Source organism: Myotis myotis, unplaced genomic scaffold, assembly GCF_014108235.1.
Source record: "Myotis myotis isolate mMyoMyo1 unplaced genomic scaffold, mMyoMyo1.p scaffold_m19_p_41, whole genome shotgun sequence".
In the NCBI taxonomy this organism is placed as follows: domain Eukaryota; kingdom Metazoa; phylum Chordata; class Mammalia; order Chiroptera; family Vespertilionidae; genus Myotis; species Myotis myotis.
In genome coordinates, this window is record NW_023416348.1 from 1798347 (window position 1) to 1823049 (window position 24703).

At 64.9% G+C, this 24703-nt stretch overlaps 3 protein-coding genes across 7 annotated transcripts in view; all 3 read left to right on the forward strand.

Moving 5' to 3' along the window:
• Positions 1-934: 934 nt before the first annotated feature.
• TEX22 (testis expressed 22) lies at positions 935-9088 on the forward strand. The gene is made up of 3 exons (XM_036306503.1): positions 935-1862; positions 8310-8426; positions 8770-9088. The coding sequence occupies exons 1-3, from the start codon at positions 1701-1703 to the stop codon at positions 8944-8946; spliced, it is 456 nt and encodes a 151-aa protein (XP_036162396.1). The 5' UTR covers positions 935-1700; the 3' UTR covers positions 8947-9088.
• A 1367-nt stretch (positions 9089-10455) lies between these two features.
• Positions 10456-11803, forward strand: LOC118655014 (vegetative cell wall protein gp1-like; the record flags this gene model as incomplete). The annotated part of the gene is made up of 2 exons (XM_036306341.1): positions 10456-10535; positions 10831-11803. Coding segments are annotated over 2 exons (459 nt in total), but the record flags the coding sequence as incomplete, so codon positions are not given.
• Positions 11804-16087: 4284 nt separating this feature from the next.
• The window catches only part of MTA1 (metastasis associated 1), a 30681-nt gene continuing 22065 nt past the window's right edge, over positions 16088-24703 (forward strand). For all 5 annotated transcript variants that reach the window (XR_004967191.1, XM_036306415.1, XM_036306416.1 and 2 more), the window contains exon 1: positions 16088-16204. Coding sequence is in view for 4 of the 5 variants with exons in the window: in XM_036306415.1 (XP_036162308.1) it covers positions 16177-16204 (28 nt within the window). In the remaining variant the exon portion in view is untranslated. The remainder of the gene's footprint in view (positions 16205-24703) is intronic.

Consider the following 24703-nt stretch of genomic DNA (forward strand, 5'->3'; position numbering starts at 1 on the left):
ACCCCTGGTCCCCACGATCCGCCGAGGACAGTGTGCGCACAGCCCGCCCCCGGGAGGGAGCGAGGCCCGGCCATGGGAGCGCGGGGCGGGCAGGGGGTGAGGAGCGGCGGTTTCCAGCCCCACCGCCCCCTCCTGCGGCCCCTCGGCCCGGGGTCAAGCCCGGGGAGGCCGCTGGGCGAGGGGGGCTCCCGGAGGCCGGGGCGCCGGGCCCGGGCCGGCCTCGCTGCGCGGTCACCCCGGCGCGGACCAGACTCCCGCTGGGGCCGGGCCCCGGACGGACGGACGGGCTCGTGGCCAGACCGCCACCCGCCCTGAAGGGCCGGCTGCTGACCACCCGCTTCTCGGCCTCGGGGGGCGGGAGGGCGACGCGGCCGGGGGGCGGGGGGGCGTCGCTGCTGCTGTTTAAGGGACACGGGGCTCCTTCAGGGCCTTTTGGGGACAGAATCGTCCGCTCGCGGGTGCGGAGGCGGCACGAACAGCCGGAGCCCCAGACCCCGCCGCCCCCCGCCGCCCCCCGCCGCCAGGGCCGCGGGGAGGGCGGGCTCCAGGGCGCAGGCGCGCACGGGCCGGAAGCGGAAACGGCGGGGCGGGACCTGAAGCGGAAGTCGCTCCGCTCCTCCTCTCAGGCTTCCGAATTCCGTGGGCCCCGCCTCTGCCCTTCGACCTCCCAGCACCGTGCGCCCCGCCCTTCCCCTTCCCCCACCCCGTACCCCAGTGTCACCCCTCCCCCACCCGTACCCCAGTGTCACCCCTCCCCCACTCGTACCCCAGTGTCACCCCTCCCCCACCCCGTACCCCAGTGTCACCCCTCCCCCACCCCGTACCCCAGTGCGCCCCGCCCCTCCCCCACCTCCATACCCGAGTGTACCCCGCCCCTGCCCATCTCTGTACCCCAGTATGACCCGCCCTCCCCACCACTGTACCTCAGTGTGCCCCGCCCCTGCCCCACCTTGGCCCCCCAGTGTACCCCCTCCTGCTGACCGCTGTAACCCCATCTGCTCTCCCCTGACCAGCGCACCCCCAGGCCCCCTCCCAGTCTCCCTGGGTGTCCTGCCCCCTCCCCCCTCGGATCCCTCTGGGCCGGGGTGCGGTTCTGCCACGTGGAGGTGAGGTCACAGGGGCTGAGGCGGGCGGGACCCTCAGTCCCACCCAAGGGGCCGGAGCCTGAGCAGAGGTGGGGGTCCCGGGGAGCCTGCGGGGGGCAGTGGGGCTCTGCCTGGGGACCGATGAGGAGCAGGTGGCGGCCGGAGCTGAGGCCCCGGGACCCGTGGGTCCGCTGTGGAGTGTCAGCGCCTGAGGCCGGGCCACGGGGACAGGGAGCCCCGGAGCCTGGGAGCCTGACCTCCGTCTGCGGGGGACAGTGAGCCCCGCAGCCTGACCTCCGTCTGCGGGGGGCGGGGAGCCCCGGAGCCTGACCTCTGTCTGTGGGGAGCCCCGGAGCCTGACCTCCGTCTGCGGGGGGCGGGGAGCCCCGGAGCCTGACCTCCGTCTGCGGGGGGCGGGGAGCCCCGGCGCCTGACCTCTGTCTGTGGGGAGCCCCGGAGCCTGACCTCCGTCTGCGGGGGGCGGGGAGCCCCGGAGCCTGACCTCCGTCTGCGGGGGGCGGGGAGCCCCGTCCTGACCTCCGTCTGGGGGGAGCCCCGGAGCCTGACCTCCGCCTGCGGGGAGCCCCGGGGACCTGCCGCCGGCTGCCAGCGAGCATGAGCATGAGCCTGAGCATGAGCGGGAAGCATCTGCTGGGGGGCGCCCCCCAGAAGCCGGGACCCCCGCTGCCCCCTGAGCGCCTGCCCAGTCGGCCTGACGCCCAGAGCCAGCCCAGCGCACAGAGCGGCCGCCAGCAGATGCTGGAGACTCAGGACTGGGTAAGCCAGGGCCTGCCCCCCCCCACCCTCCCCCACCCCCCCACCCTCCCCCACCGCCCCCCCGAGACACACACACACACACACACACACACACACACACACACACACGGCGAGGGCTGGCCGGGGTGGCGGATCGGTGTGCAAGGGTGGGCACGGCTGAACGGCCCAGCACAGGGGTGGGGCTGGGCACAGGACTGGCCTCCTCCCACAGCCCCCAGAGCTGCAGGCCGCCCGCCTGCCTCCACCGGGCACCTGGGAGGGGGCATCTGAGACCAGGGAGGGCCTGCTCCAGTCCTCACAGCGCCCTCACCCTGGAGCCGCCTGTGTGCCCCCCACAGCCGCTGGTTCCCACACGGCAGCTGCCACCCCGGAATTCTGTGTGGCCCCGTGTCAGGGTCGAAGCCTGGACGAGCCAGGTGCACAGGTGCCTGTGGGTCCAAGTGGGCACCCCAAGAGCTGAGTCCGCAGACAGGTCAGCTCAGATGCCCGTGAGGTCCAGGCCGCCCGGCGTGTAAAGAGGCGGCAGGCGGCCTGGCCAGTGTGGTTCAGTGGACAGGGTGCGGGCGTGCGGACTGGAGGGTTCCCGGGTTTGATTCCGGTCAAGGGCATGTACCTGAGTGTCAGGTTCCATCCCCAGCTCTGGTTGGGGTGCCTGCAGGAGGCAACCGCTGGATGTGTCTCTCTCTTTCCCCCTCCCTTCCACTCTAACAACCAATGGGAAATGAGGATACAGAAACCCCACCCAAAACAGAAAATTAACAGTCACTGGGAAAAGAGAGAGCGGGCTCCCCAGCTGCCCGCTGAGGCCGCCGCGTGCCCTCCTAGCCAGGTCCTCCACCTACGGGGGTGGGGGGGGCCCTCGGCCGACTTCCCAGGCCTGGCAAGCCAGATGGAAGTGCACAGCGTGCCACCCGTGGGCGGACGGGGCTTCCGCGGAGCCCAGGGGGAGCCTGGCAGCTCTTGGTCAGGGTGACCCCTCCCCACGCCGTGTCTGCAGATCCAAGAGGAAGGCGGGGCTGTGGGAGTGGCAGGGGGGCTGAGGCCGGGAGAGCAGGATAGAAAGGCCCAGGGGGGGTGGCTCCGAGGAGAGGGGTCGGACAGACCCCGAAGGGGTGCAGACCCCTGTTTGCAGGCTCCCAGAGCGTGGCTTGGGGTCGGGAGTCCCCGCAGTGTCTCCCGCATGCTGCTCATCCCTCCCCTGTCGCCTGGCCTCCTCCTCCCACTGCTTCCAGCCCTTGAGGGACGTCCACGCTCCCTGCCTGTCCTGCCTGGTGGCCTTCCTCCTGGCCCCTCGCCTGCCGTTCCTCCAGATCTTCCCGCGCTGGCCCCTGGTCAGGCATCCCCTCCAGGGAGCCCGAGCCTGACGAGTATAAGTCATCCCCATCCTTCCCTTTGTCCTGTCCCTTTCCAGCCCAGGTCCCAAGGGAGCCGCCTGACCTGCAAGGTTCACGTGGGCGCCCAGGGCCCCAGGGTGGGGACATGTGCTCACGGACGGCAGCACCCTCCGGCGGAGGCCTCCGCGGGGTCTGCAGGCCTCAGGCTCCCGCGGCGGTGGGGCCAGCTGACCGGGCCAGAGGGCTCTGAGGAGGCGAGGACCCCCAGGACAGAACAGGCCGCGTTCTGGTGGGGGCACAGGCTGGGCAGAGCGGGCGGGTGGCACTCAGCAGAAACGGGCCCCGCCCCCTGCCCTGCTGATCCGGTCCCTCTGAGTGGGACTCAGCCGGCACCGGGAGGAAGCTTCTATGCGAGGGGACTAAACCCCTAGGAAGGACGAATCAGAACCATGGCTGTGCCAGGCGGGCAGGGCCTGCTGCAGGTGTCGCCACCCCTGTCAGCCTCGCCCTGGGGAGCAGTGGGCCCATGCAGCTGGCCGGGAGCTGGGGGAGGATTGTGAGCCCGGGGGCGGTGGCCGCACAGCACCCTGGGGGACCTGCGGCTGCTGGTCAGAGCAGGGGCGTCCGTCCACAGACCAGGCCGGAAGCGGGTGGCGACCCGGGAATCAGCAGCCTTGACGGGCCTGAGCAGCAGGCTCTCGGAGAACATGCCCGGGAAAGGCCGCCGGACAGCGGGCCACCTTCACAGGAAGCAGGCTGCCATCGAGCGAGCTGTGAACCCCCCACAGCACGGCCCAGGACGGGGCAGGAAGAGACGTGGTTTCCCAGCAGGCGGACCTGGCACGGAGGGTTCTCCCAGGCCCGCCATTTCAGTGTCATTAGTGGACCCGGCACGGAGGGTTCTCCCATGCCCGCCATTTCAGTGTCATTAGTGGACCCGGCACGGAGGGTTCTCCCAGGCCCGCCATTTCAGTGTCATTAGTGGACCCGGCACGGAGGGTTCTCCCAGGCCCGCCATTTCAGTGTCATTAGTGGACCCGGCACGGAGGGTTCTCCCAGGCCCGCCATTTCAGTGCCATTAGTGGTGAAAATGCTAAAACTTTTCTTTTCCAATACGGCAAAGTGCTCCAATGGGAAAATGAGAATAGGTTCAGCCCTAGCGGAGAGGCAGTCAGAGCTCAGAGCTCCGTTTTGAAAGCAGGGGCCCTGGCATCTGATGCATGAGCAGCAGGACGGAACAGGAAATGGAGACATGGCCTGGCCGGTGGGCTCAGTGGATAGAGCACCGGCCTGTGGACTGAACGGTTTCAGGTTGATTCTGGTCAAGGGCACGTGCCCAGGTTGCAGGCTCAATCCCCAGTAGGGGATGAGCAGGAGGCAGCTGATCAATGATTCTCTCTCCTCATTGATGTTTCTATCTCTCTCTTCCTCTCCCTTCCTCTCTGAAATCAATAAAAAAATATATTTTAAAAAAATCACTCCTATACCTCACACCTGTCAGAATGGCTACCATCAACAAATCAACAAACACAAGTGCTGGCGAGGATGGGGAGAAAAAGGAACCCTCTTGCACTGCTGGTGGGAATGCAGACTGGTGCAACCACTGTGGAAGACAGTGTGGAGTTTCCTCAAGAAATTAAAAATGGAACTCCCATTGGACCCAGTAATCCCACTTCTAGGACTATATCCCAAGAAATCAGAAACACCAATCAGAAAGGACATATGCACCCCTCTGTTCATAGCAGCACAATGTACAAGAGCTAAGATTTGGAAACAGCCTAAGTGCCCCACTTAGCAGATGAGTGGATTAGAAAACCGTGGTACGTCTATACAATGGGATACTACGCTGCCGTAAAAGAGAAGGAACTCTTACCATTTGCAGCAGCACGGATGGCCCTGGGGAGCATTATGCTAAGCAAAATAAGCCAGTCGGAGAAAGACAAGTATCACGTGAGCTCACTCATTTGTGGAATATAATGAACAACGTAAACTGATGAACACAAATAGATACAGAGGCAGAGCAGCATCGAACAGACCGTCCAACCTCAGAGGGAAGGCAGGGGGAGGGGAGGTTTAAGAGATCAACCGAAGGACTTCTAGGCATGCATGTAAGCATAACCAATGGACACAGACAGCCGGGGGGTGAGGGCGGGGTGGGGGGGAAGGAGACATATGTAACATTTTCAACAATAAAGAATTTTTTTAAATCACTCCTTAAAAAAAAGAAAAGAAAATCAAGACATTGACCAAAATACCGACAGAGGCGCAGTGTGGGTGGGGCAGGAGACGTCCCTAAGCGGCGTTGGGCGCGTGGTAGCCCGCCTCTCACTGGGAACCAGGGCAGCCTCAGTGAGATGTGACGCCCTACAAGGACGAGAAGAAACCCTGCCGTGGGGGCGGCCCTCCCAGCCGAGCCTCAGGGACCAGAAACCACGAAAGAAAAGGGACACGTTGGCGGCTAAAGAGCAGCAGATCTGCCGGCAGCCACAGCTCCTGTCGGGGAAAGGCCAGACTTCACAGCCGGTGGTGCCAGGAGCCCTGGACGCCCTCCAGCACAGGATGGGTGACGTCGGGCGGAAAGGAACTCCAAGCGCAAGGAAGACAGAAGTGGACGAGCTCAGGGCGGACGGTCCTGGGAGAAGCGTCGTGCCCTTGGGGTCGGCAGTGGCTTCTCGGACGTGGCACCAACCACACAGGCAGCAAAAGGAAAAACAGATGCGTTGGATGGACTGCACCAAAACGAAAAACTTACGACCACCACAGGACACGGTCACCGAGTGCAGTCAGCTCCTGGGAGGGAGGACCTGTTTGCGAGTCACACATCTGCTAAGGGCCTGGGATCCAGAATGCACGGAGGATTCCTCAAACGCAACGACAGTAAGCAGTAATCTGAGGCCAAAACAGGCAAAGGACCTGAAGAGACATTTCTCGAAAGACATACAACGGTCAGGTGTGCGAGGAGGTGTCCACACCGTCAGTCGTAGGGCCGTGCAAGTCAGACCCCAGGGACGCCCCGCAGCTGCTAGGAGGGCTGCCGGCACTCACCAGACGGGCGAGCGAGTGGGTGATGATGTGGAGACGTGGAAGGCCAGGAAGCAGAGACGCGGCAGACGTTGGCAAACCCGTGTCCACGGCAGCCCCTTCACACATCCCAAAGGTGCCGGCCACCAGTGTCCACCTGTGCGCGTGCCATCCGCCCCACGGACAACGCCCTGCCTGGCTCCCACTCGGATGGGCCGTGGGGACGTTAGCTGAGCGAAGTGAGCCAGACACAGGACAGGCACGTGGCCTCTAGAGGTGTGCACTCAGGTGAGAGCAGACGTGGGAGCCGGGCGGAGGGGAGCTGGGCTGGGCTTTTTGTTTGTTTGTTTTGTTAATCCTCACCCAAGGGTGAGAGAGGGGCGGGGGGGGAGGGACTTCGTGTGTGGCTCCCTGTTCATGCATCTTTGGTTGCTGCCTGTATGTGCCCTGACCAGAGATCGAACCCGCAACCTGTGCGCATTGGGATGATGCTCTGACCCACTGAGCCTCCTGCCAGGGCACCAAGGACATTCCACAGCAGCCACAGAGCCCCCCTCAGTGATGTGTGGGCAGGCACCCCAGGCAGTTAGGAAAGCAGTCATCCCCGCCCATGCGGTCTGAGCTGCCCAGCCACTGGCCCGTGAGGAGGAGAGGGCAAAGGTGAAGGAGGGCAACCATGGGCCCAGCTCACGCTGGCACAGAACGCCCTGCGGAAGTCCATCAGCCGCACCCAGAGACGGTGTGCTCCAATCCCGCGTGGCTCCCCAGAACCAGGGAACCAGGGCTCTGTCAGGGCCGGGGAGGGGGCAGCACAGATGCGCTCAGAGAATCTACTGAGCAAATGAAGGTGCATATGTGTCCCGAGGAGGAAGGAATTTGGAAATTTGTAAAATGCTCCAATGGGATGGAGAGTTTGAATTTTGCCAAAAATATAAGAAAAGAAAAAAAAAATGCTCCGATGGACAAAAGGAGGAAGACCACACAATTTGCCTCAATGGGTGATGAAGAAGAATGCTAGTAAATTCCAGTTTATTTCCTTAAAAACAAAACTGAACACCTGTTGTCTTTTTAAAAATTAATTAATTTTTTTATTGTTGACATAATGTTTCCCTCCTCTGCCCCTCCACCTATTCCTCACCTCCCCCAGTCCCCCATCCCCCGTTGAAGCTGAACGGGGGGGGGGGGGGGGGGGGGGGACGGGACGGGCGGTTCTGAGTGGGCCTCACTGGCGCCTTCCTCTGACTCGGGCCAGGCAGGGAAGTGGAGCGTCTCCGTGACGATGGCAGGGCCTGTGCACCAACCAGGGAGCGAAGTGAGCTCTAAGCACGGAGAGAAAGACGCAGGGGCCGCCGTTCGCCGCTGGTATGTTGTCTCCCCAGACAAACCCACTCGTAAGAGGAGGACGGTGCACGACCACCATGCGAGCGTCACCGTTTAAATCCAGTGAGAGCGACCGGCAGGCGGGCCGCGGGAGGAAGGATCCGTTCATGGGCCGCGCTGCAGGCTCCCCGCGGCCGCCACGGACGGCTCTGGGGTGACCGCAGCAGGCCCTGCCCGGGGGGCTGATGTCTGAAACCTGCCAGATCCCCCAGTAGCGAATCCAGTGCAGGTCCATTTCTGTTACATTTCTTTGTTTTTATACTTTTATTGATTTCAGAGAAGGGAGGGGAGGAGAGAGAGAAACATCCATGATGAGAGAGAATCATGGATCGGCTGCCTCCTGCACGCCCCCCACTGGGGATGGAGCCCTCAACCCAGGCCTGTGCCCTTGACCGGAATCGAACCCGGGACCCTTCGGTCCACAGTCGGGTGCTCTATCCACTGAGCCACCCCGGCCAGGGCTGGGCCCGCCTTCCCTGAGGCCACAGCATTGGGGCTGCTGTTCTCAGGCCCCAGGTGGGGGCTCAGTGCCGCCTCCGCACCAGCCCCCAGGCCTGGCCCCCCTCGGGCTTCCCGCCTGGGTCCTGCACACAGCCCAGCGGGCGGCGGGCGTCCTGGCCTGGGTGGTGGGAGCCGGGCCGGGCCCCAGGGGCTCGGCATCCCCCGCAGGGGCGCGGGGGTTCTGCGGGTCCAGGGACCTCTGTCCCCTCAGGTGAGCGAACCCCTGGAGAGCAAGCGCCCCTCCCGCCACTGGAGCCTCAGCATCGAGGAGCGCAGGCAGCGGGCCCTGCAGGACACCAGGCAGGGCCGCCCCGGCTCCCACGGCCAGGTGCGCAGGGGGGGGGCACGGACGCCCCTGCCCAGCCTCACCCTGCCCCTGACCCCGCGCCCTTGACCCCACGCCCCTGACCCCGCCCCTGACCCCGCGCCCCTGACCCTGTGCCCCCACCCCCACGCCCCTGACCCCACGCCCCTGACCCTGTGCCCCCGACCCCACTCCCCTGACCCCGCGCCCCCGACCCCACAGCCCTTGACCCCGCGCCCCTGACCCCACGCCCCTGACAGCCACAGCCCTTGACCCCAGGCCCCTGACCCCGCGCCCCTGACCCCACAGCCCCTGACCCCGCGCCCCTGACCCTGTGCCCCGACCCTGCGCCCCCACGCCCCCACAGGACATCCTGCAAATCGTGGCGCGACTGGTGTCTGAGGACGTGGACAGGGATGTGCTCATCTTCCACCCGCCCCGGTCGACCGAGTCTACCCACGCCTTCCACGCCTTCCTGACCCGCAGCTCGCCTTTCTGGCACAACATGACCTCAGCCTGGGCCTCTGGGTGCCCGCCCTCCTGAGCCCACCAGGCCTTTCAGGGGGCCCTCCACACCCCAGGGGCCCGGGCCAGCCCTGCACCGCCCCCCCCCGCCCCACCTACGTGCCCTGCCTACTGCTGGGCTCGCTGGTTCTCTCTGGTTCCCCTGAAATTAAATAATTAAATATGTTCCAGGACGGCATTCCTCAGACCCTGGGGGGAGGCCACAGGGACGGGGGGGGGGGCGGGTTCTGATGGGGGGAGGCCACAGGGACGGGGGGAGGGGGGGTCTGGTGGGGGGAGGCCACAGGGACGGGGGGGTTCTGATGGGGGAGAGGGCTGGGCAGGGCTTTGGAGGACATGATGGCCTCCCGCTCAGAGACCCCGATGATAAGGGGGTGGGTGAGGAGGGCCGGGCGGGGCGGGCGGGACGATGGCCCTGTGCCCGCATCCCCATCAGCAGGTCTGAGCGGGTGACAGTCCGGGGCCGAGTGGCTCTAAGGCTCCACAGGTGTCACACGAGGCCCCGGGGTCCACTGGCTCACACTGCCCTCTCCATGGTCTCATGAGGCTGGGAGGGCCACCTGCCTCCGCCCTCTGCCCTCCGCCCTCCGCGTGGTCTCGGGCCTCTGCATGAGGTCTCCCCCGGGAGCTGGGTGTCAGGTGGCCCTGGCACCCCCACTGCTGTGGCAAAGACCTGGGGTTCAGGGTTGAGGCCTGGAGCACCACCTCCACTGGGAAGCCCGCGTCCTTTCCGTCCTCCATCCCCGTCCCCATCCTCCCTGTCCTCCCCATCCTCCATCCCTGTCCTCCCCGTCCCCATCCCCGTCCTCCCTGTCCCCGACCTCCCCGTCCATCCCCGTCCTCCCTGTTCTCCCCGTCCCCGACCTCCCCATCCCCTTCCTTATCCTCCCCGTCCCCATCCTTATCCTCCCCGTCCTCCCCGTCCCCATCCCTGTCCTCCCCGTCCCCTTCCTCCTCGTCCTCCCCGTCCTCCCTGTCCCCCCGTCCTCCTCTTCCTCCCTGTCCTCCCCGTCCTCCTCTTCCTCCCCATCCTCCCCGTCCTCCCCGTCCTCTCCGTCCTCCCCTTCCTCCCTGTCCTCCCCGTCCTCTCTGTCCTCCCCGTCCTCTCCGTCCTCCCATCCTCCCTGTCCTCCCCGTCCTCCCCTTCCTCCCTGTCCTCCCTGTCCTCTCCGTCCTCCCCTTCCTCCCTGTCCTCCCCGTCCTCTCCGTCCTCCCCTTCCTCCCTGTCCTCCCCGTCCTCTCTGTCCTCCCCGTCCTCTCCGTCCTCCCATCCTCCCTGTCCTCCCCGTCCTCCCCTTCCTCCCTGTCCTCCCCGTCCTCTCCGTCCTCCCCTTCCTCCCCGTCCTCTCCGTCCTCCCCTTCCTCCCCGTCCTCCCCGTCCTCTCCGTCCTCCCCGTCCTCTCCGTCCTCCCCTTCCTCCCTGTCCTCCCCGTCCTCCCCGTCCTCCCCTTCCTCCCTGTCCTCCCCGTCCTCTCCATCCTCCCCATCCTCGTCCTCCCCGTCCCCATCCCTGTCCTCCCTGTCCCCGTCCTCCCCATCCTCCCCTTCCTCCCTGTCCTCCCCGTCCTCTCCGTCCTCCCCATCCTCGTCCTCCCCGTCCCCATCCCTGTCCTCCCCATCCCCGTCCTCCCCATCCTCCCCTTCCTCCCCTTCCTCCCTGTCCTCCCCGTCCTCTCTGTCCTCCCCATCCCCGTCCTCCCCGTCCCCATCCCCGTCCTCCCTGTCCCCGACCTCCCCGTCCATCCCCGTCCTCCCTGTCCTCCCCGTCCTCCCCGTCCCCTTCCTCCTCGTCCTCCCCGTCCTCCCTGTCCTCCCCGTCCTCCTCTTCCTCCCCATCCTCCCTGTCCTCCCCGTCCTCCCCGTCCTCCCCTTCCTCCCTGTCCTCCCCGTCCTCACCGTCCTCTCCGTCCTCACCGTCCTCTCCGTCCTCCCCGTCCTCACCGTCCCCATCCTTACCGTCCTCCCCGTCCTCCCCGTCCCCGCAGAGCGCTGCTGCCTTGGTCACTCCCTGTGGCTCCCCACAGGTCCAGGCAGGCCCCCTGGGTGGGCTGGGCAGGTGTGGGCCAGGCTGCCTTCCTTCCCAGAGGTGCCAGGGGACATCCACTCCTGGCCCGTCCAGCTTCTGGAACTGCCTGCATCCCTGGGCTCAGGGTCCCTCCGCCATCTCCCAGGTCAGCAGCATGTCATCTGACCCCCTTCCCGCCTCACTTCTCCCTCCTGCCCCCTCTCCTTTTAGGGACCATGGGACTGTCCGGCTGCTGGCACCCGGGATACTGTTTTAGGGTCTTCGGGGAGCAGCCTTCACCCCTCGCCGTGAGACCGAGCAGTTACGGTGGGAAGGCGTGGACATCGGGGAGGGGCTGTCTTCCCAGGGCTCCTGGCACCCGGGGGCTCACATCCCAGCGCACAGGACACCCACAGCCCAGAGGGACCGACCCCAGGTGCCAACCGTGCCCTTGCTGGGTGCCCCCAGGGCTCCCCGGCCGACGGGCGGACAGCATCAGTCCTGCTAGGACGCCACCCGTCACGCTGCCGGCAGACACTGCTTTGGGCTCTGCACTCGTCCCTCTAAACGGCCGCGGCGCTGCTGTTCCCCCCGGAGCAATGCGCTCAGGCTCCCCGACACCCAGGGCAGGAGGACAGGCTCCCGGGCGGCCCCCTGGTGCTCTGGCACCGCCTGTGCCGTGAGTCAGGCCTGTGTGGAGAAGGGTCGGAGGCCACTGGACACACCCAAGCAGGAAGGGGAGCCCCTCGGCCCAGGCCCAGCCCAGCCACTGCCCCCTCAGAACAATGACTGCTTTGGTTGCAAGCGCACTCACTATTCAACAAGCTACAACCAAGTGTGTGTGTTTTAAAAAAGTACCTTTTTGTTGCTTTCAGAGGAAAGGAGAGGGAGGGAGAGAAGCATCAATGAAGAGAATCATGGATCGGCCGCCTGCTGCACGCCCCCCACTGGGGAGGGAGCCCACATCCCCGGCATGTGCCCCGACCGGGAATCAAACCTGTGACCTGATTCATAGGTCGATGCTCAACCACTGAGCCACGCCAGCCGGGCAAAAAGTTTTTAAAATGTTGCCCACGATTTCATCGCCAAGATGGCCGCTGCCGCGCTGGGCAAGGTCCCTCGGCCGTTTCTAAGGCCGGGGTGGGGGCGGGGACTCGTGGAGACGCCACTTCCAAATGACAGTTAGTCCTGAGGGGGACAGGGCTGTGGGGCGAGGTGGGTGCTGCTTCACCCCAAGTTGAAACGATCCTCCAAGACTGTTTAGAAACCATGAGACCAAGACGGGACGGTGTCCCTTGGTTTGAGCAGTAGGAGCTGGCTGTCCTGCCCCCCTGTGCCCCCGCCTGAAACCCCCGGGTCCCTGTGCCCTGGAGGCCCCTGTGCCAGCTCACCCCCCCCCCCCCGCCCCCCGCTCTGCCCCTCAGGGTCGGTGGTGGCTGTAGCCTCAGAGGCTGGATTTAAGCTTGGCTTTTATATATACACCAGAGGCCCAGTGCACGAAATTGGTGCATGGGGGGGGGGCGGGTCCCCTCAGCCCAGCCTGCACCCTCTCCAATCTGGGACCCCTTGGGGGATGTCTGGGACCCCTTAGGGGACTGGTATCCTGGACCACTGGCTCCTAATCGCTGACCTGCCTGCCTGCCTGGCCACCTCTAACTGTTCCCTGGTGCCAGCCTGGTCGCCCCCAACTGCACACCCGCCCCCCCACCAGCCTGGTTGCCTCATGCAGCCTGCTGTTCAGTCATTTGGTCATCCCTCACTAACCCCCCTGCCAGCCTGGTCACAGGCAGCCATCTTGTGAGGGTGTGAGGGTTAATTTGCATATTACCTCTTTATTATATAGGATTATATATTTATTATATATATATATTTATTATATAGGAAAAACATATATATATATTTTACCATATTTTATTGTTCAAAGTATCACACGTCTCCTTTTCCCGAATTATTCCCCCCACCCGCCACTCCCACCCCAGGGCAGGCCCCCACTGCCCCAGTGTCTGTCTGTGCCCATTGGTTATGCTAATGGCTTTTGTATTTTTAAAGACCTTCATGGGCGGGGGGGGGGGGGGGGGGGCCGAGGGCGGTTCTAGGGTTAAAGGTGTTTTCTGGAGGCCTTCCTGCTCCCAGGGGCCTTAGCTTTGCGTTGCCCAGACTCCTGTTCAGGCTCCAAAGGGGCTGTGACTGGCCAGCCCAGCAGCTGGTACCTGTCTGGGAGGTGCCCATGGGCAGGTCTCCGTGGGTCATGCCCGCAGGCTCTCGGGCTCCTGGGAGCCCTGGATCTGCCTTGCAGGGCGTCTGCGCCACGAGCCTCTCCTCGGCCCCAGTGCCGACTCGGCCTCCACCCTCCGCCGGGCCCACCCTCTGAACGAAGGCCAGCCCGGCCCTCAGAGCCCCCAGCAGCAAAGCCAGCATCCCTGGGCCTGCCTGCTCGCCCACCAGGGGACAGACCCTTGGGCCCTCCACCTCCTGACCTGCAGGCAGCGCCCCGAGATCCCTGTGCCAGGAGGGGCTTGTGTCACCGCACCCCCTCTCCCCGCCATCTCCTCCGCTGGTGGTTGAGCACCTCGGGGCTCCTGATGCCCAGGGTGCCCTCTGCGAGGTCTCCCAGCCTCACGCCCGCCTCTTCCCGCGTCTGTTGAACTGCAGGGGTGGCCTTCATAGGTCATTCCGCCCAGACCGGGTCTGCTCTGCGGCTAATCGGTGAATCCGACCCTTTGCCCGGCTCTGACACGGAGGAGCAGGTGGCAGGCCTGGCATCGCCTGGAGGAGTGGACCCGGCAGGAGCCCCGCCTTCTCTCTCCTGGGGAGACTTGGAACTTGGGGGGCTTCCCTCAGACCCCGGGCCCTGCCGCGAACGTGGGCCTTGGCCACCTCCCTGGGTGGAGGGAGACTGTGGGCTTCCTCCCTGGCGGTGGGTGCTGTGCCCGGCGCAGCCTCCTGTCTCGGGGGCACGGGGTGCTGGGTGCTCGTCCCCACAGCTGCTGGCACTTGTGGGCTGGTCGCATGCTGGGTGTTGGTAGGAGACCCTGCGCTGCAGCATCCATCTCCCCGCGACGCAGGCCACACTGCGAGGAGCCCCCAGGGCCGGAGGGGAGCATTCCCCCTGTCCCTCACCCCCACCCCTCACCCCTCAATATCCCCCATCAATCACAACTCTGGTCCCGCCCCCTCGGCACCCCTGGGCTGTGGCGGGCCCTCCTGGGACCCTGGGCTTCTACTCACAGGCGCTCTGGGCCCCGCCCTCCTCGCCATGCCTCCAGGGGCCTGTGCCAGGGGCCGCCACTCCCAGCCCTGCACACAGCTGGGGTCTCCAAGCTCCCACTCCATGTTCCTCCAACTGGACCCCGTCCCTCCTCCAGCCCAGACCCCCTCCATCTGAGTAAATGGGGCAGGAACCCGGGGTCTTGCTCAGAGCAAACCCCACCCACCCTGCACCAGTCCCTCGCTCCCAGCAGTGCAGGGGGCGCCACCCCTCTGCCTCCAGCTTTCCCCTGGGAGCCTCAGAACCCGGGCACAGGGGGGATCGGGCACAGGGGGATCTGGGCACAGGGGGGACCGGGCACAGGGGGGGATCTGGGCTCAGGAGGGACCTGGGCACAGGGGGGACCTGGCACAGGGGGGATCTGGGCTCAGGAGGGACCTGGGCACAGGGGGGATCTGGGCACAGGGGGATCTGGGCACAGGGGGGACCGGGCACAGGGGGGATCTGGGCACAGGGGGGACCTGGCACAGGGGGGATCTGGGCACAAGGGGATCTGGGCACAGGGGGGACCTGGCACAGGGGGATCTGGGCACGAGGGGGACCTGGCACAGGGGGATCTGGGCACAGGGGGGACCGGGCACAGGGGGATCTGGGCACAGGGGGGACCTGGCACAGGGGGGATCTAGGCTCAGGAGGGACCTGGGCACAGGGGGGACCTGGGCACAGGGGGATCTGGGCACAGGGGGGACCGGGCACAGGGGGGATCTGGGCACAGGGGGGACCTGGCACAGGGGGGATCTGGGCACAAGGGGATCTGGGCACAGGGGGGACCTGGCACAGGGGGATCTGGGCACGAGGGGGACCTGGCACAGGGGGATCTGGGCACAGGGGGGACCGGGCACAGGGGGATCTGGGCACAGGGGGGACCGGGCACAGGGGGGATCTGGGCTCAGGAGGGACCTGGGCACAGGGGGATCTGGGCACAGGGGGGACCGGGCACAGGGGGGATCTGGGCACAGGGGGGATCTGGGCACAGGGGGATCTGGGCACAGGGGGGACCTGGCACAGGGGGGACCTGGGCACGGGGGGATCTGGGCACAGGGGGGATCTGGGCACAGAGGGGACCGGGCACAGGGGGATCTGGGCACAGGGGGGACCGGGCACAGGGGGGATCTGGGCTCAGGAGGGACCTGGGCACAGGGGGATCTGGGCACAGGGGGGACCGGGCACAGGGGGGATCTGGGCACAGGGGGGATCTGGGCACAGGGGGATCTGGGCACAGGGGGGACCTGGCACAGGGGGGACCTGGGCACGGGGGGATCTGGGCACAGGGGGGACCTGGCACAGGGGGGACTTGGGCACAGGGGGGATCTGGGCACAGGGGGGATCTGGGCACGGGGGGCGCCGGGCACAGGGGGGACCGGGCACAGGGGGGATCTGGGCACAGGGGGGACCTGGCACAGGGGGGACCTGGGCACAGGGGGGACCTGGCACAGGGGGGACCTGGGCACGGGGGGATCTGGGCACAGGGGGGACCTGGCACAGGGGGGACCTGGGCACGGGGGGATCTGGGCACAGGGGGGACCTGGCACAGGGGGGACTTGGGCACGGGGGGATCTGGGCACAGGGGGGACCTGGCACAGGGGGGACCTGGGCACGGGGGGATCTGGGCACAGGGGGGACCTGGCACAGGGGGGACTTGGGCACAGGGGGGATCTGGGCACAGGAGGGACCTGGGCACGGGGGGCGCCGGGCACAGGGGGGAGCGGGCACAGGGGGCACCGGGCACGGGGAGCGGCCTGGACCGGGAGGGGGAGGCCCGAGCCCGGAGGCGGCGGGAACCATGCCCCTCCCCCGCGCGGCCCCGCCTCTTCCTCTCCCGCCCGCGGCCTCGGTCCCTGCGCGGCCTCCGCGGCGGCGGCGGCGGCAGCGGCCCCTTTAAACCGCCCGCCCGCCCCGCGCCCCCGCCCGCCGCCCGCGCCTCCATTTTCCCGGCCCCGCCGCCCGCGCTGCCCGCGGCCCCGCCGCCGCCGGACATGGCCGCCAACATGTACCGGGTCGGAGGTAAGGCCCCGGCCCGCGCCCCGCCGCCCCCGGCGCCTCCCCATCCGCGCGGGTGCGGGGCGCGCGGCCCACCTGTTGGGGCGCCTGCGTGGCCGCGGGGGCGGCGGGGGCGGCGGGGGCGCCGAGCATCCTCGGGCCGGGCCTGGCCCCCCGGCCGGTCCCCGCGGGAGCACGTGGCCCGCCTCCGGGGCCGCGGTCTGGGGTCCCCGTGGCCGCGGCGCGGGGGGCGGGGAGCGGCCTGCGATGGGCCGCCAGGCCGGGCTCCGCCAGCGGCGCCTCGGGGTCCCCGCCCCGGCCCCGGAGGCCCCGAACTTTCGCTGCTTCCTTCCGGCGCCCCAGCCCCGAGGGGGCGCTTGGCGGAGCCGGGGGGCCGCTCCCGCTGCGGGGCCAGGACCGGCTCGGGGCCCCGGCCTGGCGGGAGGAGGTGCCCGGTGCCGGGGTGTCGGCGGGGGCCCAGCCTCGTGTTCTCCGCGTCACCCCGCCCCAGGCCGCCCACCCCTGGGTTTCGGGGTCACGCTCTCCGTCCAGCGGGGCCTTGGGCGGTGGGCGAACGTGGCACCTGCCGGATGGGGGCCTGTCCCCCTTTGGGGGGAGGCAGGAGTGTCATCCCCAGGGTGCTCCTCGCCCCGCCCCAGGGAACCCCATCACAGCCCCCGCCCCGACCCCGGGGCCTCTGCTATCCGCAGCGCTGGCCACAGGGCTCCCCCATCCTGCCCCCCCCCGCCCCCCCCCCCCCGCCACGACATCCTAGGCACCTCCCGGGGACCCCCCAGCCTGGCCTGAGGCCCCCCTGGCTCCTGCCCACGTGACAAGGTCCTGGGGCCCCAGCCCACCCCCTGCGGCCCACCTGCCCCCCCATCTCCAGCCAGAACCCCCTCTGGCCGGTGCCCCCCTCCCACCCCCAGCCTGGCCCTGCGTGTTGAGTCAGTGAAGGAGCAGCCAGCCCCGGGGGAGGCGCTGAGGCCCCGGAGGGCAGGGTGCTGGGCCCGAAGCTGCCTGTGCCTGCGGGGAGGGGGGTGCAGGGGGACTCAGGGTCTCCCCTCGCGTGGGCTGCGGCCCTGGCCTGTGGGTCTCTCTGGCTGAGAACTCGGTGGGGGCCTGACCACCCCCAGATCCTCCTGTGCCTCGGTTTCCCGGGGTGTGGACGGCTCCTCCAGGGGGGACTGGCCAGTCCCAGGTCTGCATGCCCCCCTCTGAGGGGTCCTGGGGTCCCTGCCGCTCCCTGTGGGAGCCCCTGCCTGTAGCGGGTTTCTGAGCGGGCCCCCTGGGTGCTGGCCGGGCCGGGTCACGGCGGGCCCCCTGGGTGCTGGCCGGGCCGGGTCACGGCGGGCCCCCTGGGTGCTGGCCGGGCCGGGTCACGGCGGGCAGGGTGCCGGCAGGTGAGCATCCTGTGGGAAGTGCATCTCGCCGGCGGAGGGGCGTTGGAGGCCCGACCGCTCCGTCCCGAGTGGACTCTGGCCTGGGGCACCGCGGGACCCTGAGAACAGAGCCTTTTCCGAAGGAGCCGGCTTCTGCAGGGAGCAGGGGCACCGGCTAGATTTGAGTTTCAGCTAAACAGCTTCTGGGCATCACATCCTAAGACTGTGTGGCCCCAATAAACGCGAAAAACCTCTGGCAGAAGCCAGTGGCCTGGGACGGGCGGGGGGGTGGGGAGGGCCTGGGGGGCGAAGGCGTGGCTGCAGCTTTGTGCCCCCGACCAGCTGGGTGCGGTGGGTCCGCCTGCGAGGGGACAGGGCCTGGTCTCCCCAGGGGAGTGACCTGGCCATGGACAGAGGCCTCTGTCCGAGGGAGCGTCCCATGTGCGGGGCGGGGGGGCCTGGACGGGGGGCAAGGGCAGGGGCAGGGGCTCCGCCAGCTGCAGCGGTGCCCGTGTGCGGGGCGGGGGGGCCCGGATGGGGGGCAGGGGCAGGGGCAGGGGCTCCGCGGGCTGCAGGGCGGCCACGGGCCTGTCGCCGTCGCCTTTTCCCTCCGGTTTCCTTTTTCCTTCTGTCCCAGGAAACGGACACCCGTTCCGTGGGGTGGTTTGTTCTTTTAAAAATACACCCGAGAAAGTGACGGGAGACCCTCCCGCGGGCGGGCGGCCGGCGCTGGCGCTCCCCACGGTGGACTGTGCCCTGTTGCTCTCCTACGTCAGTCCCTGCCGCTCTCACAGACGCCGCTTTCGTTTTATTTTAAACTTTGGACCAGGTGAGGCGTTTGTGTACGTGAATCCCCGGCTTAGAACTGGCCTGCAGGGAGGCTGCGGCCACGGAGCCACGGAGCCGCGGCCACGGAGCCGCCGGGCCTTGATGGGAAGAGTGGCCCTTCAGCTCCTGGATTAGAAAAAGAAGCGGCCGTCAGGGGTGGGGAGCGTGTCCCCGGGCAGGACCCTTAGGGTCCAGGCGCCCCTGCACCCTGCATGGCCTTCCTCAGTGCCCTGACCGTGGACAGGGTGGGCGCCCCAGAGGGCAGGGTGAGCCCGCGGCAGGTGGGGCTGGCACAGCCTTCCGGGACTCGGGTGCTGCTGCGTCTTCACAGTGGCTGGGGTTGGGGGGACTCTGGCTGGGGGCAGCTGCCCATGTTGGGGTGTGGCCCGTGGGGAGGGCCTGATGGGTGGCTGCCGGCGCTGGGTCCTGGGCTGGGCTCCTCAGATGCCCATAGGACGCCGCCTGCTCTCCCCGTGTGCGCCAGGGCCCCCCGCAAGCCCCGGTTTCTGGGGCGGGTGGGCCTCGGTCCTCCTCCCGGGAGGGGCGCTGTGCCCGGCCCCCTGTGTGGCCCCGCCTGCCGCAGGAGGGGAGCCTTCGGAGGGCCCGCTCCCCTGCTTAACCGCATCGCTTCGGAGCTGGGGGTCCGGTCCGCGGCCTGGAGGGCCTGTGAGCGCTGCCCGCTCCGCCACCCGCTGGCCTGGGCCCCGTTGGGGAACGGCACGCACGCGCCTTGGGAACCCGGCTCCCACCGCCCCGCGGCCCCTTCCTCCCGGGGCCGGCGTCCGTGCAGCGTGGACATGCGGGTGCCGTCAGCGCCCGGGCTGGCGTGGCAGCGCCGTGGCCTCGTGGCTCACAAACAAGGGGATGTGTCGGGTTCTGGAGGCTGAGTGTCCAGGCTGCGCCGGCTCCTGTCCCGTGGGGATCCGTGCCCGGGTCGGGAGCGCTTTTTTTTTTTTTTTTTTTTTAAAGGCTTAATATTTTTTTTTTTTTTTTTTAATATATTTTATTGATTTTTTACAGAGAGGAAGGGAGAGAGACAGAGAGTTAGAAACATCGATGAGAGAGAAACATCGATCAGCTGCCTCCTGCACATCCCCCACTGGGGAAGTGCCTGCAACCCAGGTACATGCCCTTGACCGGAATTGAACCTGGGACCTTTCAGTCCGCAGGCCGACGCTCTATCCGCTGAGCCAAACCGGCTTTGGCAGGAGTGCTTTTTTATATCTATTTTTTAATTGATCTCAGAGAGGGAGGGAGAGGGAGAGAAACAGCAGTGATGAGAGGAGCTCTGGTTGGCGGCCTCCTGCACGCGCCCCCCCCCCCACACACACACACACCCCGGGATGGAGCCCACAACCCGGGCCTGTGCCCTGACGGGATCAAACCCTGACCTCCTGGCTCCTAGGTCGAAGCTCCACCCGGAGCCACGCAGCCGGGCCAGGCGCAGGGAGCGATTTGACGTGAGGGACCGGTGACCCCCCTGGGCCCCACCTCCTGGCCTGACTCCCCAGGAGCCCACAGCCCGGTGCAGCTTTGGGTGCAGCTTTGGGTGCAGCTTTGGGTGCAGCTTTGAGCGGTCCGTTCTCACGTGGACGCGGGATCTCGCGTCTTGTGCCGCGGGTGGTTTGTCTGAGAGGGTCCCGCCCGTCACGTCTGGGCCTGGTCGGCTTCTTTCGGCGCAGCGTCCTGCCAGGTGTGCGGGCATCACCACCGGCCACGTCCATCGCCCTGGTGGTAAGTGGCGTGGGGTGTCTTCGCCTGTGTTTTTATTTTTTAAATCCTCACTGAGGATATTTTTGTTTTGTTTTTGTTTTTAGAGAGCAAGGGGTAGAAGCATCAGTGTGTAGGGAAGTGTTGCTAGGCTGCCTGGCATACATGTGTCTCCCCCCACCCCAGGACTGAACCCACAGCTTAGGCCTGTGCCCTGACCAGGAGTCCAGCCTGCAGCCTTTGGGCATACGGACGGACGGATGGACGGACGGATGGACGGACGACGCACCAACAGGCTGAGCCACCAGCCCAGGCTCATGTGTTTTTGTTTGTTTTTTTGTTTTGTTTTGCTGCCTCCCGCACGCCCCACACGGGGGATCGAGCCCACAACTGGGCATGTGCCCTGACTGGGAATCGAACTGTGACCTCCTGGTTCCTAGGTCGACACTCGGCCACTGAGCCACGCGGCCGGCAGGGCTAATGTGTTTGTATTTGCCGGCCATGTGTCCTTGGTCAAGCGTCTGCACAGATCTCTGGCCTGTTTTTTAAAATTGGGTAATTTTCTTTCCTTCTTTCCTTCTTCCCTCCCTTTTTACATTCGCAGGTGATGTTATTTTGTATTATTTTGTATCAACATAGTGGTTATCTATATATCTCTCTATATAAAAGCCTAATATGCAAATTGTCCCCATGGGAGTTCGACCGGGAGTTTGATCTCTTGCTATGATGTGTGCTGACCACCAGGGGTCGGTGTGGAACGAAGGAAGGCCCCGGCTGGCAGCGGGAGAGGGGAGGCCCTGGCTGGCAGCTGGAAGACCCTGATCGGCCTGGCAGCCAGGCCTAGGGACCCTACCTGTGCTTGAATTTCATGCACCAGGCCTCTAGTCTATGTAAAAGGCTAATATGCTAAGCATCCCTCCTACCATCCGCCGGTCGCTGTGACGCGCACTGACCACGAGGGCGCAGACACTCAACACAGGAGCTGCCGAGCTGCAGTGACTTGGCAGCTGTGGTTCTAGGGTGACGCACCCTGAAACCAGAGAGGAGGGAGCCCGATTCCTCACGGGGCTGTGCGATTCCACCTTCGGCCGTGGGTTATGTTGTTGCTGGGGCACTGTCGGCCCGAATCTGGTTTACTGCTCACTTGCATTTGCATTCCACACCCTGTACGACAGCAAGTTTACAGAGCGCCCTCTCACACTCCGGGACCCCTCGGGGGATGTCGGGGAGCCGGTTTTGGCCCCATCCCTGCAGGCCAGGCCGAGGGACCCCGCTCACTCCACAGACGCTGGGAGGGACCTTGGCTCCAGGGCATGTCTGGCCCGTCTTGCCCAGTCCTGCCCCTCCGGCCACCTTCTAATTCATTTCCTTTCAATGTGCACGGCTCCATGCACCGGGGCACTAGTACAGTTTATCAAGTGACCCCGATGTCTCCAGCGCCACCTGCATGTACGTGGTTATTACAGTGTCACTGACTGGTTCCCCGGCCGTGCGTTAGACCCTGGGACTCTTCTGTCACCCCAATCTACCTCTCAATCCCTTTCCACCCAGTCCCATCAGTCTGTGCTGTTTATAACTCTTTTGTTTTGTTTGTTAATTTTGCTCATTGGATTCCACGTGTAAGATCGTACAGTATTTTTCTTCCTCTAATTCATTTCACTTGGCATAGTACCTTCTAGGGCAGTGGTCCCCAACCTTCTTTTGGCCAAACCCCACCTACGCATTTTTTTTTAAATATATTTTATTGATTTTTTACAGAGAGGAAGGGAGAGGGATAGAGAGTTAGAAACATCGATGAGAGAGAAACATCGATCAGCTGCCTCCTGCACCCCCCCCCCCCCGCCCCCACTGGGGATGTGCCCGCAACCCAGGTACATGCCCCTGACCAGAACCAAACCTGGGACCCCCCAGTCCGCAGGCCGACGCTCAATCCACTGAGCCCAACCGGTCAGGGCCCCCACCAAGCACCTCTAAAATCCTGGTGCCCCCCCCCCCCCCCCCCGCCTTGTGACATAGAATTCTTATTATTCTTATTATTTCCTGTTCACGTGGAGAAGCCTGAAAGGCCAGGAACTTGGTCTAAACAAGCTTCCACAGAGCACGGCACCCATGAAAGAGAAAAATAAAAGGGCGAAAGGATAGTTAAGTCCCGAAGAAGAAATCACTAAGAAACCGTTAAAAAAAAATATGAAGTGATGTGAAAAAATAGCAAATAAAGCTTCAGAACATGTCTTAGGGAGCTCAGAGGCGTAGATCTGTCACAGTCTGTGTCCACAGGCTGCTTGGGCCCCGAGAACCACAGGAAAGGCAGAAGGCTCACTGTCGAGGGCGGTCCTCCATGGCCCCGTTAGAATCGCAGGGCCCCTCTGGGGGCGTGCCCCGCTGGGACCCGCTGGGCTAGCGCCATTCCTGTCGCAGATGACAAGATCTCATTCTTTTTTAAGATGGAATTGTTTACTTTTTAAAATACCTTTTTAGTGATTTTTTTAGAGAGAGAGGGGAAGGGCGAGGGATCGAGAAATAGAAACATTGATGAGAGAGGAACATCACCGATGGGCTGCCTCCCGCACGCCCGCACTGGCCCGCAGCCCGCGCTGTGCCAGGGATCCGACCGCGACCTCCGGGCTCATGGGTTGGTGCTCAGCCCCTGGGCCACGCTGGCCGGGCTCACCTTTTTGACGGCCGAGTCGTATTCCACGTGGGTTTGTACCACATCTTCCATCCCCTGGCGAATTGCTGGGCCGTGGGCGGCTCCCAAGCCCCGGCTGTTGTCAATGACACTGCAGTGAACATGGGTGCGCACAGTCTTCCGAGTTAGTGTTTGGGTTTCTTTGGATAAATTCCCGGACGTGGAATTGCTGGGTCATGAAGCAGCTCCACGTTTAATTTCCTGAGTAACGGCCGCGCCATCTGCATTCCGCCAGCAGCGCGGGGGTCCCCTTCCCCCTCGTCTCCCAGCAGCGCGGGGGTCCCCTTCCCCGCGTCTCCCAGCACTGGGGTCCCCTTCCCCCGCGTCTCCCAGCACTGGGGTCCCCTTCCCCCTCGTCTCCCAGCAGCGCGGGGGTCCCCTTCCCCCTCGTCTCCCAGCAGCGCGGGGGTCCCCTTCCCCCTCGTCTCCCAGCAGCGCGGGGGTCCCCTTCCCCGGCGTCTCCCAGCAGCGCGGGGGTCCCCTTCCCCCTCGTCTCCCAGCAGCGCGGGGGTCCCCTTCCCCGGCGTCTCCCAGCAGCGCGGGGGTCCCCTTCCCCCGCGTCTCCCAGCAGCGCGGGGGTCCCCTTCCCCGGGTCTCCCAGCAGCGCAGGGGTCCCCTTCCCCGGCGTCTCCCAGCAGCGCGGGGGTCCCCTTCCCCGGCGTCTCCCAGCAGCGCGAGGGTCCCCTTCCCCCGCGTCTCCCAGCAGCGCGGGGGTCCCCTTCCCCGTGTCTCCCAGCTGCTGGTGGTGTGTTGTGTTGAGTGTGAGGCCCTCCATGCACTTGCCCAGGCCGTGCTCTGCAGCTTCTGTGCCTTGTGGTTTGCGCGTCTACAGAAGGTGCCTAAGGTCACAAGGGTCCTGTCCTGTTTTCTTGGAGAATTTCTATGGTTTGCGGTTTTGCCTTTTTTTTTTAAAGGAATGTAGATTTTAAGAAAATATATATTTTTTATTGATTTTAAAGAGAGAGAGAGAAACATCAATGATGAGAATCATCCATTAGGTGCCTCCTGCTCGCCCCCTAATGGGGCTCAAGCCCAGAACCCGCATGTGCCCTAATGGGAAATCGAACCATGACCTCCTGGTTCATAGATCGAAGCTCTGAAATTAATGTGTGTATATATATAATTTTAAAGAGGCAGGGCCCGGCTGGTGTGGCTCAGTGGTTGAGCATCACCCTATGAACCAGGAGGTCAGGGTTGATTCCCGGTCAGGGCACGTGTCCAGGTTGTGGGCTCCATCCCCAGTGGGGGGCATGTGGGAGGCAGCTGGTCAATGTCCTCTCTCATCATTGATGTTTCTCTCTCTCTCTCTCTCTCTCTCTCTCTCTCTCTCTCTCTCAAAATCAATAAAACCTATTTTTTACTTATTATTAATATATTTTATTGATTTTTTTACAGAGAGGAAAGGAGAGAGAGTTAGAAACATCGATGAGAGAGAAACATCGATCAGCTGCCTCCCGCACACCTCCCACTGGGGATGTGCCCGCAACCCAGGTACATGCCCTTGGCCGGAATCGAACCCGGGACCCCCCAGTCCGCAGGCGGATACTCTATCCACTGAGCCACACCGGTCAGGGCTACTTTTTTTTTTTTTTTTTTTTTTTTTTTTTTTTTTTTTTAATATATTTTATTGATTCTTTACAGAGAGGAAGGGAGAGAGATAGAGAGTTAGAAACATCGATGAGAGAGAAACATCGATCAGCTGCCTCCTGCACATCTCCTACTGGGGATGTGCCCGCAAGCCAGGTACATGCCCTTGACCGGAATCGAACCCGAGACCTTTCGGTCCGCAGGCCGACGCTCTATCCACTGAGCCAAACCGGTTTTGGCAGGGCTACTTTTTATTATTATTATTTTTAATTCTCACCCAAGGATATTTTTCCATTGATTTGTAGAGAGTGGAAGAGAGGGAAAGAC

What these genes read in the sequence shown, in the direction of transcription:
- TEX22 (XM_036306503.1), top strand. Translation starts at nt 1,701, where the DNA reads ATGAGCATGAGCCTGAGCATGAGCGGGAAGCATCTGCTGGGGGGCGCC. An exon ending in TGCTGGAGACTCAGGACTGG is followed by an intron (nt 1,863 to 8,309) that starts GTAAGCCAGGGC and finishes CTGTCCCCTCAG; the next exon opens with GTGAGCGAACCCCTGGAGAG. An exon ending in GCCCCGGCTCCCACGGCCAG is followed by an intron (nt 8,427 to 8,769) that starts GTGCGCAGGGGG and finishes ACGCCCCCACAG; the next exon opens with GACATCCTGCAAATCGTGGC.